Here is an 18,380-nt window from a genome sequence, read left to right as displayed (position 1 = left end):
AAAATGTTTTTCCTTTATTTCCTAAATTGCATGGGTATGGATGCTTATTATAGGAAGTTTGAAAAGAAAACGGATGTTGGAAGAAACTGAAGAAAATATCGTTCCTACCCTTTAACAAGCACTTTCTAGGAATGCCATTATATGGTCATTGTTTTCTCTTCCTTTTCTCTCCCTTAGAATCTGTTTTATTTATTTATTTATTTTAAGCTTTTATTTATTTGACAGAGTGTGCATGCACAAGCAGGGGGAGCAACTGAGGGGGACAGCCAGGCTCCCTGCTAAGCAGAGAGCCTCATGTGGGCCTCAATCCCAGGGTCCTGGGGTCATGACGTGAGCTGAAGGCAGATGCTTAACTGACTGAGCCACGCAGGTGCCCCAGAATCTGTGTTTAAATGTTCTTAAGATGTGCAGGAGAGGGCCTTGTCAAGAGAATGCTATGTCATCTTGGAAAAGCCAAGTGTTTCACAGAGATACTTAAAAGGGGAAGGTAGGGTGCCTGGGTGGCTTAGTTGTTAAGCATCTGCCTTCAGGCTCAGGTCATGATTCAGCGGTCCTGGAATCGACTTCTGTGTCGGACTCCCTGCTCCGCAGGAAGCCTGCTTCTCCCTCTCCAGCTCCCTCTGCTTGTGTTTCCTCTCTCACTGTGTCTCTCTCTGACAAATAAATAAGTAAAATCTTTTTTAAAAAAGGAGGAGAAGGGAAGGTTTTGTTGGTACATGTTTACAGGGAGGCCTGGCCCTATAAATGAATTGGAGTGTTCCAGTGTTAGCCTCTGTTAGGATCAAGTTCCTTTGAATGTTGTTATCTATTTATCTTTGTATATCATACAATTATTGTATATAATATATACAAAAATATATTTTATACAAAATTAAAAAGTCCATCCTTAAGTATTATGCTAGGTTACGGTTTCTAGGAGACAGATGGCATCTGCTTGGGCAGCAGTGACATTACAGTGTTTACATTTAAAAACCTGGTACATTAGTGAGAAGTTTAGTTTGAATGCTATGATTTAAAGAATGGAAGAAATGTGGCTGACATCAGTGAAATAGACATATAACCACATTGATTATAGATAGAATCGATAGAAGCAGTTATTCTTCCTAAAAACCTATTCATATCAGTAAATAGTAATTAGGTACTAGCTTCTATTAGACCAAATAATTCATACTTTAAAAACACAGAAAATATTTGATTTACCTCTAATATCCAAACCCTTCTTTTAAGTCTTAAGATTTGAATGTCAAAACCATATTTTTTGTTTCTAACATCTTCCAACTACAGAAAGACCAGGTATTAAATAATAATTATACGGTATTACATATTAAGGATTTTAGAACATTTTTGTTTATATTTTGTTTATATATTATAGCCTGATAACAACACTGTGAAGTAGACAAGTTGAGTGCTACTAGCCCTGTTTTACTGAGGAAATTGAGGCTTAGAGCTGAGCTATTAAATTAGAACAAGAGACCATGTGATGAGGTGGCAAGAGTGATTCATGGTTTCTTACTCTGTTGGACAGGATTGTTGCAAGAAAGGTCTCAGCTTAGCCTCTCACTTACCACCTTGCCCACAGGCCATACTTAGCCTAATCTTCTACAGTGCACACTGTAACAGGTCTTTTCTTGCAGTATGGGAGAGGGCTACACTTGTACTGAGTAGCAGATTTAATTCAGAGGGGGTCCAAGCAGAAATATATTCCCAGTCTTTGGTACCAGCCCTATCTCATCTCTCAAAAAAGAAATCTGAGTCATTCCCTAATTCTCTCTTCCACTTGTACTTCTAAAGATTTTATTTATTTTTGAGAGTGAGAGCAGGAGCAGAGGGGGAGGGGACAGAGGGAGAAGCAGGCTCCCTGCTGAGCAGGGAACCCGATGCAGGACTTGATCCCAGGACCCTGGGATCATGACCTGAGCTGAAGGCAGATGCTTAACTGACTGACCGATCCAGGTGCCCTGACATTCTGTCTCTTTACCACTTCTATTGGGGCTCCTATTCTAGATAGTTCTATTGCTGCTGTCTTAAATTAAGGCTTTTTGTCTAGAATATTGGAAAAATAACTAGTCTCTTCAGTCTATCACCTGTGTTGCTGTGATAGTTTTTCTTCCTTCCTCTCTAAACATCGGACACTGCTTTCCTGCTTAAGATCTTTGGCTCCTCACTCTAAGGAAAAAGCCCAAATGAATTCTGTCATATTCTAGTTGCAACTTTTACCCCATTGCAGCTCTTGCCATCTCCCACCAGACACAGCATGGATTTTCCATCTGGGGGTGCCCCTTGTCCAGTGAACATACCTGCATATAAAGACTAAATTTCAGTGTCATTTTATCTGTAAAACATATCTTAATCTTGTAGGCATTTCATTCATATCTTGTCTGTTATCACTATTATTTATAATTTTGCCTATTTTCCTCTCTGAACTTTATGAATACTTTTTTTTTTAAGTTCTTAATCACCGTGTACTCATCATGGCAAGTACACTCCTTAATCCCCATCACCTTTTTCACACATCCCCCCACCCACTTCCCTGCTGGTAACCATGAGTTTGTTCTCTAGTTGAAAGTCTGTTTCTTGATTTGTCTCTTTTTTCCCCCTTCACTCATTTGTTTTGTTTCTCAAATTTGAGTGAATTTGAGTGAAATCATATGGTATTTGTCTTTCTTGGTTTTAGTTCACTTGGCATTATACTCCCTAGCATTATATGCATCATTGCAGATGGCAAGATTTTTTTTTTTTTTTTGGCTGAGTAATATTACACACACACACACACACACACACACACACACACAACTTCCTTATTCATTCATCAGTTGATGGACATTGATGGACATTTGGGCTCCTTCCATAATTTCCTTCCATAATTTGGCTATTGGGTGCATGTATCCTTTGATTTAATGTTTTTGTTTTCTTTGAGTAAATATCCAGTAGTGTGATTGCTGGGTAATATGGTAATTCTATTTTGAACTTTTTGTGGAACTTTCATACGATTTTCCGCAAGGGCTGCACCAGTTTGCATTCCCACCAACAGTGCATGAGGCTTCCTTTCCCCTACGTCCTTACCAACACCTGTTGTTTCTTGTGTTGTTGATTTTAGCTATTCTGACAGGTGTGAAGTGATATCTCATTGTAGTTCTGATTTGCATTTCCCTGATGATGAGTAATGTTGAACATGCTGTCTTGAGTCTGTTGGCTATCTGTATGTCTTCTTTGGAGAAATGTCTGTTCATGTCTTCTGCCCATTTTTTAACTGGATTATTTGTTTTTTGTTTTTGGCGGGGTGAGTTTTATTAGTTCTTTATGTATTCTAGATATCAGCTTTTTTTTTTAAGATTTTATTTATTCGACAGAGAGAGAGAGATCACAAGTAGGTAGAGAGGCGGGGGGTGGGTGGAGGGGGGAAGCAGGCTCCCCACTGAGCAGAGAGCCCAATATGGGACTCTATCCCAGGACCCTGAGATCATGACCTGAGCCGAAAGCAGAGGCTTCACCCACTGGGCCACCCAGGTGCCCCTGGGTATCAACTCTTCATCAGGTATGTCATTTGTAAATATCTTCTCCCATTCTGTAGGTTGCCTTTTAGTTTTGTTGAGTGTTTCCTTCACTGTGGAGAAGCTTTTTATTTTGATGTAGTCCTAATGTTTAAGTTTTGCCTTTGTTTCCCGTGCCCCAGTAACATATCTAGAAAAAAGTTGCTATGGCCAGTGTCAGAGAAAGTATGACCTGTGCTCTCTTCTGGCATTTTTATGGTTTCAGGTATCACATTTAGGTCTTTAACCCATTTTGAGTTTATTTTTATGTATAGTATAAGAAGATGGTCCAGTTTCTTTCTTTTGCACATTGCTGTCCCAACACCATTTATTGAAGAGACAGTCTTTTTCCTGTTGGATGTTTTTTTCCTGCTTTGTGGAAGATTAATTGACTGTCTAATTGTTGGGTTTATTTCTGGATTTTCTTTTCTGTTCCACTGATCTATGTGTCTGTTTCTTTATTCTTTATTAAAATTCAATTTATTTAACATATATCGTATTATTAGTTTTAGGGGTAGAATTCAGTGACTCATCAGTTGCATACAACAACTTCAGTTGCATACAACATACTGAGTGCCCTCCTTAATGCTTGTCTCTCAATTATCCCTTTCCCCGTGCACCACCCCTCCCTTCCAACAACCCTCAGTTTGTTTCCTATAGTTCAGTATCTCTTATGGTTTGCCTCCCTTTCTATTTTCATCTTATTTTATTTTTCCTTCCCTTCCCCTGTGTTCATCTGTTTTGTTTTGTTTTTAATTCCACCTGAATGAAGTCATCTGGCATTTGTCTTTCTCTGCCTGACTTATTTCACTTAGCATAATATCCTCTGGTTCCATCCACATTGTTGCAAATGGAAAGATTTCATTCTTTGATGAAATTTCATTCTTGATGGCTGAGTAATGTTCCATTGTATATATAGACCATATGTTTATCCATTCATCCATCAATGGACGTCTGGGCTCTTTCCATAGGTTAGCTATTGTGGATTTTGCTGCTACAAAGGTTGAGTTATATGTGCCCTATCAAATCACTATGTTTGTATCCTTTGGTTAAATACCTGGTAGTGCAATTGCTAGGTCATAGGGTAGTTCTATTTTTAACTTTTTGAGGAACCTCCATAATGGCTGTACCAGTTTGCATTCCTATCAACAGTATAAGAGGGTTCCCCTTTCTCCACAGCCTTGCTGACATCTGTCACTTCCTGAGTTAGTCATTTTTAGCCATTCTGACTGATGTGAGGGGGTAGCTCATTGTGTGTGTGTATGTGGGTTTTTTTTCCTATAGTGGTTTTGATTTTGTTTCCCTGATGCTGGGTAATATGGAGCATTTTTTCATTTGTCTGTTGGCCATTTGTATGTCTTATTTGGAGAAATGTCTGTTTAGGCCTTCTGCTCATATCTTGACTGGATTTTTTGGTTTTTGGGTGTTGGCAATAAGTTGTTAATAAGTTCTTTATAGATTTCTGGATACTAGCCCTTTATCTGATAAGACATTTGCATATATCTTTTCCCATTCTGTAGGTTGCCTTTTAGTTCTGTTGACTATTTTCTTTGCATTGAATGTGTGTAGCTTTTTTATCTTGATGGAGTCCCAATTGTTCATTTTTGCTTTTGTTTCTCTTGCGTTTGGAGACATGTCTACCAAGAAGTTGCTGTGGCTGAGGTCAAAGAGGTAGCTGCCTGTGTTCTCCTCTAGGATTTTGATGGATTCCTTTCTCACATTTAGGTCTTTTGTCCATTTTGAGTTTATTTTTGTGTATGGTGTAGGAAAGTGGTCCAATTTCATTCTTCGCATTTGGCTGTCCAGTTGTCCCAGCACTATTTGTTGAAGAGACTTTTTTCCATTGGACATTCTTTCCTGCTTTGTCAAGATTAGTTGACCATATAGTTGAGGGTCCATTTCTGGGCTCAATTTTCTGTTCCATTGATCTATGTGTCTGTTTTTGTGCCAGTACAATACTGTCCTGATGATGACAACTTTGTAATACAGCTTGAAGTACAGAATTATGATGCCTCCGCTTTGGTTTTCAACATTCCTTTGGCTATTCAGGGTCTTTTCCGGTTCCATACAAATTTTAGGATTGTTTGTTACAGCTTTGTGAAAAAAAGGTGATGGTATTTTGATAAGGATTGCATTGAATGTGTAGATTGCTGTGGGTAGCATAGACATTTTAACAATATTTGTTCTTCCAATTCATGAACATGGAATGTTTTTCCATTTCTTTGTGTCTTCCTCAATGTCATTCATAAGTGTTCTATAGTTTTCAGAGTTCCTTTACCTCTTTGGTTTTTTGGTGCAGTTGTTAAATAGGATGGATTCCTTGGATTTCTCTTTTTTTGCATCATTGGTAGTGTATAGAAATAAAACTGGCCTCTGTGTATAGATTTTATATCCTGTGACTTTGCTGAATTCCTGTAGCAGTACTAGCAAACTTTTGCTGGAGTCTTTTGTGTTGTCTATTTATGTATCTGTTTTGGTGTCAGTTTTTGTTACTGTTTTGTTATACTACAGATTTGTAATATAACTTGAAGTATGGTGATATATTTGTATTTCTTTTATTTTTTGCATATTATTAGTTGTTTTTGATTTGTGGTAACCATTAGTTTTGTATGTAATATCTGCAAAGGGGGTCTACATTAAGTTGATGGTCATTTAAAGTTTGAACCCATTCTTTACTCCTTTCCTCCCCATGTTTTAGGTATTTGGTGTCCTGTTGTACATCCTTCTATTTTGTGAATTTCTTGACCAGTTTTTCACAAAAATATTCATTTTTGCCTTTTTTGTGTTTCCTACCTTCATACTGTTATTTTAGTCTTTCTGCTCAAAGAGTCCCCTTTAATATTTCTTGCAGGGCTGATTTAGTGGTCATGAACTCCTTTAGTGTTTGGGAAACTCCTCTATTCTGAATGATAGCCTTGCTGGTTAGAGTATTGTTGGCTGCAGATTTTTCCCATTCAGCATTTTGCAAACCAGAAGAGAATGGCATGATATATTGAAAGTTTTGTGAAAAAAATCCACTGATAGCCTCATGGGGTTTCCATTGTATGTAAGTCTTTTGTCTTGCTGCTTTTAAGAGTTTTAATTACATTATGTCTTGATATAGATCTGCCTTTGTTGGTGGTTCTCTGTGCCTATTTCCTTCCCCAGATTAAGGAAGTTTTCAGCTATTTCGTCAAATTCTCTACCTCCTTTTCTCTTTCTTCTGTGACTCCTATAATATGACTGTTACTATGTTTGATAGAATCATTAAATTCCCTAAGTCTGTTCTTGTTTTGTATATTTTTTCTTGTAGTCCGCTTGATTACTTTCCCTGACTCTGTCTTCTAGGTCATTAATACGTTCCTCGGCTTCCTCCAGCCTGCTGCGCACTCCACCACGCCTATTTCTCATTTCATTTATTGAATCCTTTATCCCTTCGGTGTTATTCCTTATCTCTGTGTTAAGGATCTCACTGATGTCCTCCACTCTTTTCTCAAGTCCTGTATCCTGATGATTTTTGCTTTAAATTCTCTATCAGGCATGTTACTTGTATCTCTTCTGCTTAGATTTCCAACCATGGCTTGTCCTTTTATTTGGGACAAATTCTTCTAATCATTTTGTCTAAGTCTCTATGCCTGTTTCTGTATTAAGAAAGTCAGTTACATCTCCTGTTCTTGAGGGTAATAGCTTTAGGAAGAAGTTCTGTAGTGTCCTGCAGTGTAGTATCCCCTGTTCCCCAGGCCTGGCACTTCTGGGAGTGTCTCCAGAACTCTGGCTGGTTTATCTTCAGGCCAGTTGTCTGCAGAGGTTCTCTTTGCCTGTATGTGGGCTGTGGCCCTGGGCTGAAATGAGACCTGTCACTGTTGCCACTGGAACTGAGGTCTCACAAAACTCCCAGGTTGGGAGATGGGGTGTTGCCAGGGGATTGGGCTGGTCTTCTGGGGGATGAGGCTTGCCACCCTACTGAGGCCAGCAGACTAGGAAAAGTAGTTCTTCCAAGCTTTGGTAGGTGGGGAGGACTTGGTGTAAGCAAGTTAGGTAGTGAGTATGGAGCTGTGCTGGTTCCTGCAGGTGGCTCTGTGCTTATGCTGAGGGGTGGGGGAGGGAAATGGCCCTGTCAGTTCCTTTGTTCCTGGAGGGGTCTTGCCCTGAATGCTCTCCTGAGACAAGCTTAGAGCTAAGCAACTAACCTCCCTCCTGTGTGCCCCAGGTGCTCTTCAGATGGCTGTTTCCACACTGTTCCTGAGCTATCTGTCTTGCCCTTTCTCCAAGAGCAGCCCCAGTGTCCTCCATGCTCTCTCAGAGCCAAGCACACTGACCTTTAAAACTCCAGGCTTTAAGCCCTGCTGGAATTTGGCCCCACTCCCATTCCAAGCCACTTGCTCTGGGAATTCATCTTGCATTTTTTGACAACAGACAACTGTGACTCCCTTCCCACCAGAGGCCATGATCCATTTCTCTCCCAAACTGTGTTTCCATACTTTCTACCTTCTTTGATGTGGCCTCTTCTCTACCTTTAGTTGTGGAATTTGTCCACTGGTCTTCAGATGGATTTCTGGGGTATTTAGGTTGATGTATTCATGGGATGAAACGAGCCTAGAGTTCTTGTATTCTGCCATATTCCCCTTTCCTCTATGAATACTTCTGTTGCTTGGCTTTTATTGGTGAGTACCATTTGGAACATGAAAAAGATAAAATTACCTAGAAACTTAAAAAATAGTCTCATAGCAAACCCTAAGAGACTGTTTACAGAAAACAAACTGAGGCTTGCTGGAGGGGAGGTGGGTGGAATGATAGCATTAAGGAGGGCATGTGCTGTAATGAGCACTGAGTATTATATACAGCCGATGAATCACTAAACTCTGCCTCTGAAACTAATACACTGTATGTTAATGGAATTTAAGAAAAATTTTTTAAAAGTCTCACAGTATAAAGAATGAAGTCATGGGACTGATTCCATCCCTTGAAGGCTAAAGAACAGAGCAAAGGGGTGCCTGTATGGCTCGTTGGTTAAGCATCTGACTCGGTTTCAGCTCAGATTGTGATCTCAGGGTTGTGAGATAGAACTCTGCGTCAGGCTCCATGCTGAGCGTGGAGTCTGTTGGAGATTTTTCTCCCTCTCCCACTTGTGCTCTCTCTCTAAAATATACAAATCTTAAAAAAAAAAACAAAAAACAAAACACAACGGAGCAAAATTGTTCAGTTTTTCAGTGTTGAAAATGCCAACATTTTTTAAAACGGCCGTATGCCCCCGTAGAATGTATCTCCTGACTAGGCAGTTATTTACAGCTCCATCTCATTTTTTCTTAGGTGTTCAGGCATAGCATTATTTTTCTTACTTTGGACAATAGGATGTTTTAAATTGACAGCGTATGTATATTATTTAAATTGTGTTAAATATATTTAGGCTCTTCGTTTAGGAATAAATTACTTTTTAGCATGCTGTTCCCAAAAGGAGCCAATATTGAACAGCATTGATATTTTTGATTAAGGAGAAGGATACTTATAGACTGAGCCATAATTACATTTTTTTAAAGATTTTATTTATTTATTTGACAGACAGAGATCACAAGTAGGCAGAGAGAGAGGGGGAAGCAGGCTCCCCGCTAAGCAGAGAGCACGATGTGGGGCTCGATCCTAGGACCCTGAGATCATGACCCGAGCTGAAGGCAGCGGCTTAACCCACTGAGCCACCCAGATGCCCCCATAATTACATTTTAAGATTATACCTTAAATCTGAGTATTTTAAAGACCTTGGTTACACTATTTACTTCTCAGAAGTAAATTGCACCCAATTTAAATGCACAATATCTTCTGGAAATTATAAACATTCATGTGCTAATATTAGAAGCAAACTAACCATCTGCACAGCTGCCTAGGGGCTATAAGGCATGATTTCCAACTTGGGCTATGGCTCATTAAATAGATGCTCAAATGCTAACACACGGTGTTTCACACTCTCTTGAGTCAGCAGTGAAACAAGGGACTGACATAGACATTGAAAGATAACCATTTAGGAGTAAAACCAACATCTGAATGTGGAGGGTTTGTTTTTCTCTTCTCCATTTCCACAGATCCCCCATCCCATTTGACATGCCAACTGAACCTGAGGTGAGGCAGGTCTGAGCTCTCAGACTAGTCCTTACTAGTGCAGCCTCTGCCACTGGAGCTTGATCTTCCTAAGGTGACCAGCCTTGATGCCTGAGAAGACAGAAAAGTAGAGGCCAGTGGAGTAGTGAGTGGCAGATTTCTTACCCAGTTTGATTATACTCTGTAGAGAAGTCATAATGTACTCAGGAGACAAGAATAAAGTCTCTTTCAAAGTAATCCTTAAAACTTGCTAAATTAAAGTAAATTCAGTAGTCTTTCTTTGATACTAATGTACACAACAGTGTATTAAGTTTTTTAGAATTCATGATTTGTAGTATAAAAGCAAACCACTTACTTGAAATCTAGATGTTCAATCAGTACATATCCATCTGTAGAAACAAAAATCACCATTACTAATCTGAAAGTTATAGCCAGAATGCTGCAAGAATGCTTTGAGATTTTTCTTTTAAACAGTGACAGATTTTATGGGTGATAAGCCAGCAACTTACATTTGCCTTTGGAATTGCGACAAATCACTAGATTTTCTTCAGTGGTATCAATGACTTGTAGTTCTTCTCCAGGGGTTATTGCCAAATCGAATATTCCATTCCTTGAATTACTGGAACATGCCACTGCTGTGTTGATGACAGTAATCTCTTTGTCATACTGAAAGAAGAAATTACTAATCAGACTGTGTGCAGTTTTTATTCTAACAAAATTAATGGAGGATGTAAGATAGTAACCTCAAACTCAAAATACTAAATATTAAATAACCTCTAAAGGATTAGGAAAATAGTAAAATGCTACAATCTTACATTTAATTTGGCACAGTCATATTTTCAAAGTGTTTTCATACTTCCTATCTAGTTGTACTAGAATGAATTCCAGTGGATGAGATATTTATAACATGGTTATAAGTTAATTTTCATGGATGTTAAGTGTTCCAGTAATAAGGATACCACCCCACTCAGGAATGGGGAAGTTTAAAAAAGAGGGAAAGAAAAAAACCTCCTTGTGTATAGCGCTTTAGAGTTTATAATGTCCTTACATACTTAGCATTTCTAAGTGGCCCTCTTTCTACTCTTCCTCTCTGGGTGGGCTTATATATAAAGTAGTAGGTATAGGGGGCAATTCCCACTCTCCTGGCGTCAGAGACAGGCATGAAAAAACTGATGAGAAATTCAATTTATGACCTTAAAGGAGGTTTTCTTCTGTATGATAAACTAGCCAGCCTATACAACTCTAGGTATATCACCTTCTAATGGACTGATATCTTTTGACTCAGAAAAAGTTCCACAATACAAAGCTTATATTTACAGATGTATACTTAACCAAATTAGGGTGGCCAGACATCTCCCTCTGCTCAGGACAGTCTGCTTATATCTAGTGTCTCTACACATACTTAGGATTAGGTATGCCTTCTTCCACTCTCAGAAGTGTGCGGAGTTTGAATGATAAAATACATCATTCTATACCAAATGGGATCTGATCCACAAGATAGATTTTTCCTTTGTCTAACAAAGTGATAGCTTCCTCACTGGTTGATTTCTTACCCTTTTCCAGGCCATTGTTCATTATGAATACAGTGATTTCTTAAAATGAAAATTAATCAGGTCATTTTGCTTTTTGTCAAATTCTAAAGATTCTTCATTGCTTTCATGATAAGATCCACATTTCTCAGCTTGACATTCAGGTTCTTTGGCATATGGTCATTTCCCATGCTCCCATTTCTGTTCCATTATGAAGTCACATCAAGCTACATGATGGTCCTGAATATACCAGCTACCTTTTATACGTACCGGCCAATGCTCATGTGGTTTTCTCTGCCCAAAACACTTTTTTCCTCTTAAACCACTTCTCATGAAGGCTTAAACAACAGCAATGTATAATTTTCTGTTTAACTACACTTTATATATACTCCTATTACAATATTTAATAAACATATTATCTTAAAATGAAAATGGAAGACAGTTTTATTCAACCTTGTACTCTTAATACCTAGCACAAACGAGGCACTAAACTTTTGTGATTTGAGCTGAATAAAATTACTAATGTGGCATAGTTTTTCTAATGATATATAAGGAAAAGTCACCACAGGTAATAAGGAAGAATGGAATCATACACATGAGATATGAGACAATCACAAAATGAGAAAAGCACTAAATGGAATGTAAGGTCAATTCAGCAAGTAATTGTTACACTAATGTTTTTCGGTTAATAACATCACAGTTGCAGTAAATAATTTTATATCATGGTTTCTAGATATAACAGCTCTAATCAGCTTTGGTCCAAAGCAAGAGTTATTAATGATTATGAGGGATTTGTGTATATTCTTTTTTAGTTCAGTCCAAAAACATTTTTGGACATTTACAAAGGTAATTTTATTCTGCTCTGCACATGGATATAAAGATAAGATAACCCTGTCCTCCAAGAGCTCATAGTTTAATTGGTGAACACATAATTGCCATAATGTTAATGCTTGTGATAAGCTCAGATATAGAGGTATATAGAGGAAGAGGAATTTCCTTAATGAGCAAGTGTGGGTCAGTCTTCCTGGAGGAGAGGAGATGCCTTGATGGGTGTTGATAAGTGAATGAAAGCTAGTCAGATGGGGAAAAGTAGTCAGAGTATCACCAGATAGTTGGAGCAGACCAAGTAAATGCTTGGAGGAAGGGAGTAGCAGGACAGGGACTGAAGTGGATGTTCATAGAAGGGACAGAACTGAAGAGTTTGTTGCCAAAGCCTGAAGTGCAAGGTGAAGAACAGCAGGAAATGAAACCTGAAAGACAAGAAGTTATGAAATGAAGAGCTTTTTATGTCATATTAAGAAGCCTAATCTTGACCCATTTCGTAATGGGGAGTAGTAGTGACGTGGAGAAATTCTGTGAGCAGGATGTCCACATTCTCTCTCTCAATCCAGTGTCTGGGATCTGGGAGCTATTCAATATGTTTCTTAATTCTCATGGTGACAGTATATAAAATTATAAGGAAGGACTGTTTGAACCTTGGAATTGAGGAAATACTCCATGGATTCATAATAAGAAGTCAAGAAGCTTCAGATACTGCTTCCTTCATTCACTTGTTTCATTTGTTTATCTCGTCGTTCAGTCACTACTGAACTCTATGTGTCCAGATATGTCGGGAGGTAGGGAGCAAACTTGAATGAGACAAAATCTTTACTCAGACAGTACTTGAGTTTAGCTCAGAATACACACACATACACAGGCTGTGTTATAACAGACCAGTGTTAGAACAGATACATGTATAACAGATAAAATGTGCTTAATTACTTTCCCAAGAAGAGTGGGTGACAGTTGAACAGAGCCTTAAGAATAACTTAGTTTTTCCAGGCAGAGGGGATAGCAGGTATAAAGGCATGATAATATAAGAATGCATCAGGAAAAAACGTTATCAGCTGTTTAGTTATGGGTCCTATCTATCCCAGAGGCAGAGGTGCAACACTTGTAGGATCTTTAGTAATATTAAAAGCTAGGAATTTCTGTTTATAACTTTTACCTTCAGAGGAGAACATACCTCAAATTGTTCTCTAAAATGTTTTTCTTCTTTTTCCATTCTCATCTTTTCTAAGTTTTGCTTCTTGGTTCGGAAGAAATTTCTAGAAGATAGAGTGGCAAGAAATATGCAGGTCAGGTTAAATGTACCATCATAAAACTCTTAAGTTCCCAAATCTGTAAACTCATGCTACTTCAGGATAAATTCAGGTATAATTTTGTATGTACATACTTTTATATAAAAACACATATATATACACATATACATATGTGTGTGTGTGTGTGTGTATGTATTTGTAGATGATTATGTACATAACATATATTTCCAGTAGAGTGTCAGAACAGTTGAACGGGGTAAGTAATAATTAAAGAGGCTGTGCGGGCACCTGGGTGGCTCAGTTAATCATCTGCCTTCAGCTCAGGTCATGATTCCAGTGTCCCGGGATCAAGCCCCACATCTGGCCCCCTGTGGAGCAGGGAGTCTGCTTCTCCTCTACCTCTCCACCCACCCTGCTCGTGCTTTCTTTCTCAAATAAATAAATGAAATCTTAAAGTAAAAATGTGGGGTTTTTTTTATACCAAGATAATAATAATTAGGGATAAAATAAAATTGGTTAAGCAATTTAAGTTAAACAAAAAACTCCTCTGAATCAGGATTCAAAGTATAATTAGCTTGTTCAAAAAATCATAAATCTTTGTATTTCAATCAGAGAACTGTTCTGTTTGCTGAATGGTTCTGGAGAAGATTCAGATTAAGAAAGTAAAGTAAGATATCACAAAATAAGTGCAAAATTGTCAGCACTTAAAAGTTGATAGATAACCCTACAGCAGAGGCTGATTACACTCTTAATCCTCCCTTTTCCTCCCTCCTATTCTTCACATGGGGGTTAGTGCTTTTGTAGCAGTTCAATATATTGACAGAAGGGAAAAAACAAGTCCTGTTAGTTTTATTCAGAAGTGTCTCCTACATCTTTTTCGTTCTGTCCCAAGATTATAGCCACTGCCACATTTTCACTTCTTACCTGAGATACCATTTTCCTCTTGCCTCTCCTTCCTCAAATCCATCTGCATACTTGCCTCCAGAGTCATCTTTCTAAAATGTAATTGATGTCACGCTTTTGCTTAAAACTTTGTCTCTAGTGCCCACGAGATAAAGTCAAATTCCTTAGCGTGGTACACACTGCATTTTTAAAAGCTAGCCCCAATCTACTTTTCAAGCTTCTCTCTCTCTCTCTCTCTCTCTCACACACACACACAGACACGTCTATGTTAGAACATCTTAGAAAGTGGGCTGTTGTTTCTATGCCTTTGTACCTGGGATATCCTTCTCCAACTTCTCTGAAAATTTGTCATTTTTGTTTCATAAAAGGATTATAAAAGGGTTGAACTAACATAGAATGCATTTCTTACTGGTGGAACAAGTTATGGCAGAAACCATTTTAAGGGGCACCTGGGTAGCTTAGTGGGTTAAAGCCTCTGCCTTTGGCTCAGGTCATGATCCCAGGTCCTAGGATTGAGCCCCACGTCAGGCTCTCTGCTTTGTGGGGAGCCTGTTTCCCCCCCTTCTCTGCCTGCCTCTCTGCCTACTTGTGATCTCTGTCAAATAAATAAATAAAATCTTAAAAAAAAAAAACATTTTAAAAGGAACAAAAAGCACTCAAAATTGATATAACAATCTACAGGAATATGATAATGCCAATATCACATTTTAAAATTTACCATATTTTAAAATTTATCCAGTTGAAAGTAAAAGCAAACTATATCAGTTTGTTGTAAGAAAAAAAGCACTAGAAAATTGTTTCCTGAAAGACGTAGGTGTAATTGAAATACTAAATTTTTTTTTTTTTGTGGAGAAGTGTCAAAAATTTCACGGATATTTTCTCTCTTGAAATTCTGTTTTGGTATGCTATATAAAATTATGAAGTTTAAGGTGGAGAGATGCTTTTGTAGTCTACATCTTTTGAACTTGGGGAAAGTAAATTACATGAAGTCTAAGCCCAAAGAAAATAAGGTTATGGGAAAGGCCATCCTGTGCCACCCTCTGTGTTTAAATATGTTATAGACAGATGTCTGCTTTCTTTTGGGCTTCCCCTTTACAACTTTTCTAAACAGGTTTCCCAGAGCAGACGGACCACACAGTGTTCCCAGTTCAATGGCTATTTAAACAAGGATTTCCCCAAGACAACTGTTAAAAGTATCTCAGATCCTGTGCCCTGTGCTCCAGAGCACAGATCACATAGTAACCACCTGAGACAGTAAAAACAGCACCTCCCACAACAGCCAGCTGGGAACTTGAATCACAAGAATGAAGGTTCGATCATGAGTTGATAAAACATTCTTTTTTAAATTCTAACACTAATATAGTCATAACTAAAATCGTGTTTTAGGGAAATTAGTCTTGTTATATGATCGTATTTCTCAAAGTTTAAGTTCCAATTGGTGTATTATTTAAGTTCCATCTATAGGGGAAAAGTTCATACAGCCTAAAAGAAGACAAAGTTTTTTCATCATTTGATAATGGCTGGCTTGAAATCTTTCCTTACTCCCTATCTACCAAAGTCTGGATGATGACAAGAGAAATGTGTGTGGCACTTTACATTTTCATTTTTTTTCTTTTAATCCTCTCAACTATAGTGATGTAGGTGTATTTTATAGATGAGGAACTTGACAATCAAATTTAATGACTTGCCTAAAGTCACACAGCTCTAAGAGGTATAAATTTCAGCAGATTAGCAGTAATCTAAGTATACCTGTGCTCCTACCTTTCAGATTCTTCAGCACCTTTTCTCTCTTTCTTTTCCTTTGCCATCAAAAACTTGGATTTCCAAGTTTTTAGTTTATTTTCATCTCTAAGGAGGAAAACATTTTGAGCAAGTAAATATTTAACTGAAACTTTTATGGAAACATCAGTACTTTTTGGACAATAAGGTTTTAAAAAAAAAAAAAGTTAAAACATCACCTAGAAGTATATTTGGATAATCCATGTCAAGATCAGGTTGTAAATATCTTAAGCTTTGCAATGTATCATCTTTGTGGTAACTACTAAACTCTCCTATTGTGACTGTATTTATGAAAACAAGTGGCCAGCTGTTTTGGCCCATAGACCATAGTTTGTGTGGTGATCCAAATTTGAAACCAGAAGCAAGAGATCAACCTGCTTATAATCACATTTCCCCTCCTGAACCTCAGTGTCTTTGCCTCTAAAACATGAATAATATTAACCATTACCTTGAAATCAGACAAATCTAGTGTTTAGCACTAGCAGAAAAGGATAGAGGGAGGAGCTGGGGAAGATGGCAGAGTAGGAAGACCCTAAGCTCACCTTGTCCCATGGATACAACTTAGATAACATCTACATCATTGTAAATAACCCAGAACCTGATTTGAAGACTGGCAGAACAGACTTCACAGCTAAACGTAAAAAAAAAGCCATACTGAAGAGTGTAGGAAGGTCAGAGTCACTGTAGGGAGCTAAACAGACCCTTAGGACTGTACACAGGAGGGAGGGATGCTGTAGGCATGGAGAAAAGAAAGAGACACTCCAGGCATAGGGAAGGTGAACCCACACCCCAATATTTGGCTTTAAAAACCAGAGGGGCTAAATTTCATGAGTTCTTAAAATCAGTGGGGCTTAACACCTGGAACTTCAAAAATCAGCAGGCTCAATCTGGGAGAACCAAAAGGACTAGAGTAAGTGGAGTCCTTGCCCTTAAAAAGAAAGCAAAACAAACAGCTCCAAGGAGATACAGGCTAGAAGCAGCAGTTTGAAAAATGCCTGGGGCAAGCAGGAGGGAGAGTTGTTTATCAATATCTGAACAGGCACTGGAGGGATAAGAATCTTCTCCAGAAACAAAGGAGCAGGCAGGCATCATTTCCTCCCCTGCCCCTAGCCTTGACACCACTGGGAACCAGTGCTGTGAACACTCTCCACCTAGCTTGCTAACACCACTCATCTGCCCCCATGCACTTCTGGGGATCCACCCCCTCCAACCTCACCCTAGAGGTTGCAGGTCCCCTCCCATAGTACATGGTGGGAGACCTTGCTGGCACTGCACCTACCCTTGTCTTCTCCTATGAACATGCCCCTCCCATATGCACTTGGCTGAAGCCTGGCAGTGTGCAAGCAGCCCCGGCAGGGTCCAGCACCACTGCAGGGCGATTCCTGTTCCAGGAGAGGGAAAGATAGTCATACACGTGGGTCGGACTGTGGCTCCAGCAGTGGCCTGGGGGCAGACATCTGGTCTGGCTGCTGGCCCCATCCACCAATGAAAGCTTCTTAGGGAACAACACAGGGAAACTGCCCTGCAGTTCAGTGCTACTACACCTCTGGCAAATACCTGGTCTGAGTCATCTCAAGCCCAAGGCAGTTCCAGACTGGCCCACTAGTAACACAGGGACCAAACCCTGCCTGCAACAGGTTAGAGAGCCATTGCAGATGACTGAAGGCCAATGTGGCTCAGCCGCAACAGCAAGAGCCACACAACACACATAGGAGAGATTCCAGAAGCACCAGGTTCTGGTGAACAGGGGACACTACACTGCAGGACACTATAGGACTTCTTCATAAAGCTCCTACTTTCAAAAACAGGAGATGTAGGTGACTTTTGTAACACATAAACACACAAAGAGTTAGACAATGTAGGAGACAGAGGAATTGTCCAAAATGAAAGAACTGGACAAAATCATAGCAACAGACCTAAGCAAAATGGAGATAAGTAATATGCATGGTAGGGAATTTAAAGTAATGGTCATAAAGATACTAGACTAGAGAAAAGAGTGGAAGACCTCAGTGAGACCCTTTACAAAGAGATAGAAAACAAGACAAAAAAAAATCAGAGATGAAGAACTCAATAACTGAAGTTAAAAATACACTAGATGGGGGGGCACCTGGGTGGCTCAGTTGGTTAAGCGTCATACTCTTGGTTTTGGCTCAAGTCATGATCTCGTAGGTGGTGAGAGCCAGCCCCACTTCAAGCTCTCTGCTCAGTGTAGAGTCTACTTGAGATTCTGTCTCTGTTCCTCCCCTGGCTCATGCTCTCTCTCTCAAATAAATAAATAAAATATTTTTAAAAATACATTAGATGGAATAAAGGGTTAACTAGAGTAAGTGGAATAACTGATTAGAGACCTGGAGGACAAAGTAATGCAAAGGAATTAACCTGAATAGGAGAGAGACCACCACCACCAACAACAACAACAAAAATGGAAAGAGACTTAAGGAATTCAGTGACACCATCAGATTCATTAACATTCAATTTATAGGGATCCC

General features: G+C 39.0%; 1 protein-coding gene across 4 annotated transcripts in view; it reads right to left on the bottom strand.

Annotated features, from left to right (window-relative positions):
* Window positions 1-2,192: 2,192 nt before the first annotated feature.
* The window catches only part of FYB2 (FYN binding protein 2), a gene marked incomplete at its 5' end in the record, with an annotated part of 126,743 nt that continues 110,555 nt past the window's right edge, over window positions 2,193-18,380 (bottom strand). For 2 of the 4 annotated variants that reach the window (XM_080800484.1, XM_080800486.1), the window contains 5 exons: window positions 9,043-9,710; window positions 9,955-9,988; window positions 10,109-10,265; window positions 13,134-13,215; window positions 15,874-15,960. In XM_080800484.1, the coding sequence (XP_080656610.1) occupies window positions 9,689-9,710; window positions 9,955-9,988; window positions 10,109-10,265; window positions 13,134-13,215; window positions 15,874-15,960 (382 nt within the window). In that variant the 3' untranslated portion in view covers window positions 9,043-9,688. Of the gene's footprint in view, window positions 2,298-9,042; window positions 9,711-9,954; window positions 9,989-10,108; window positions 10,266-13,133; window positions 13,216-15,873; window positions 15,961-18,380 lie in introns of those variants that run through there. The other 2 variants (XM_080800485.1, XR_013966651.1) reach the window with 2 other exon arrangements.

The sequence above is a fragment of the Martes martes genome (genome assembly GCF_963455335.1).
Source record: "Martes martes genome assembly, chromosome: 4".
Taxonomy (NCBI): domain Eukaryota; kingdom Metazoa; phylum Chordata; class Mammalia; order Carnivora; family Mustelidae; genus Martes; species Martes martes.
This window is presented reverse-complemented; position numbering and strand designations above follow the sequence as displayed.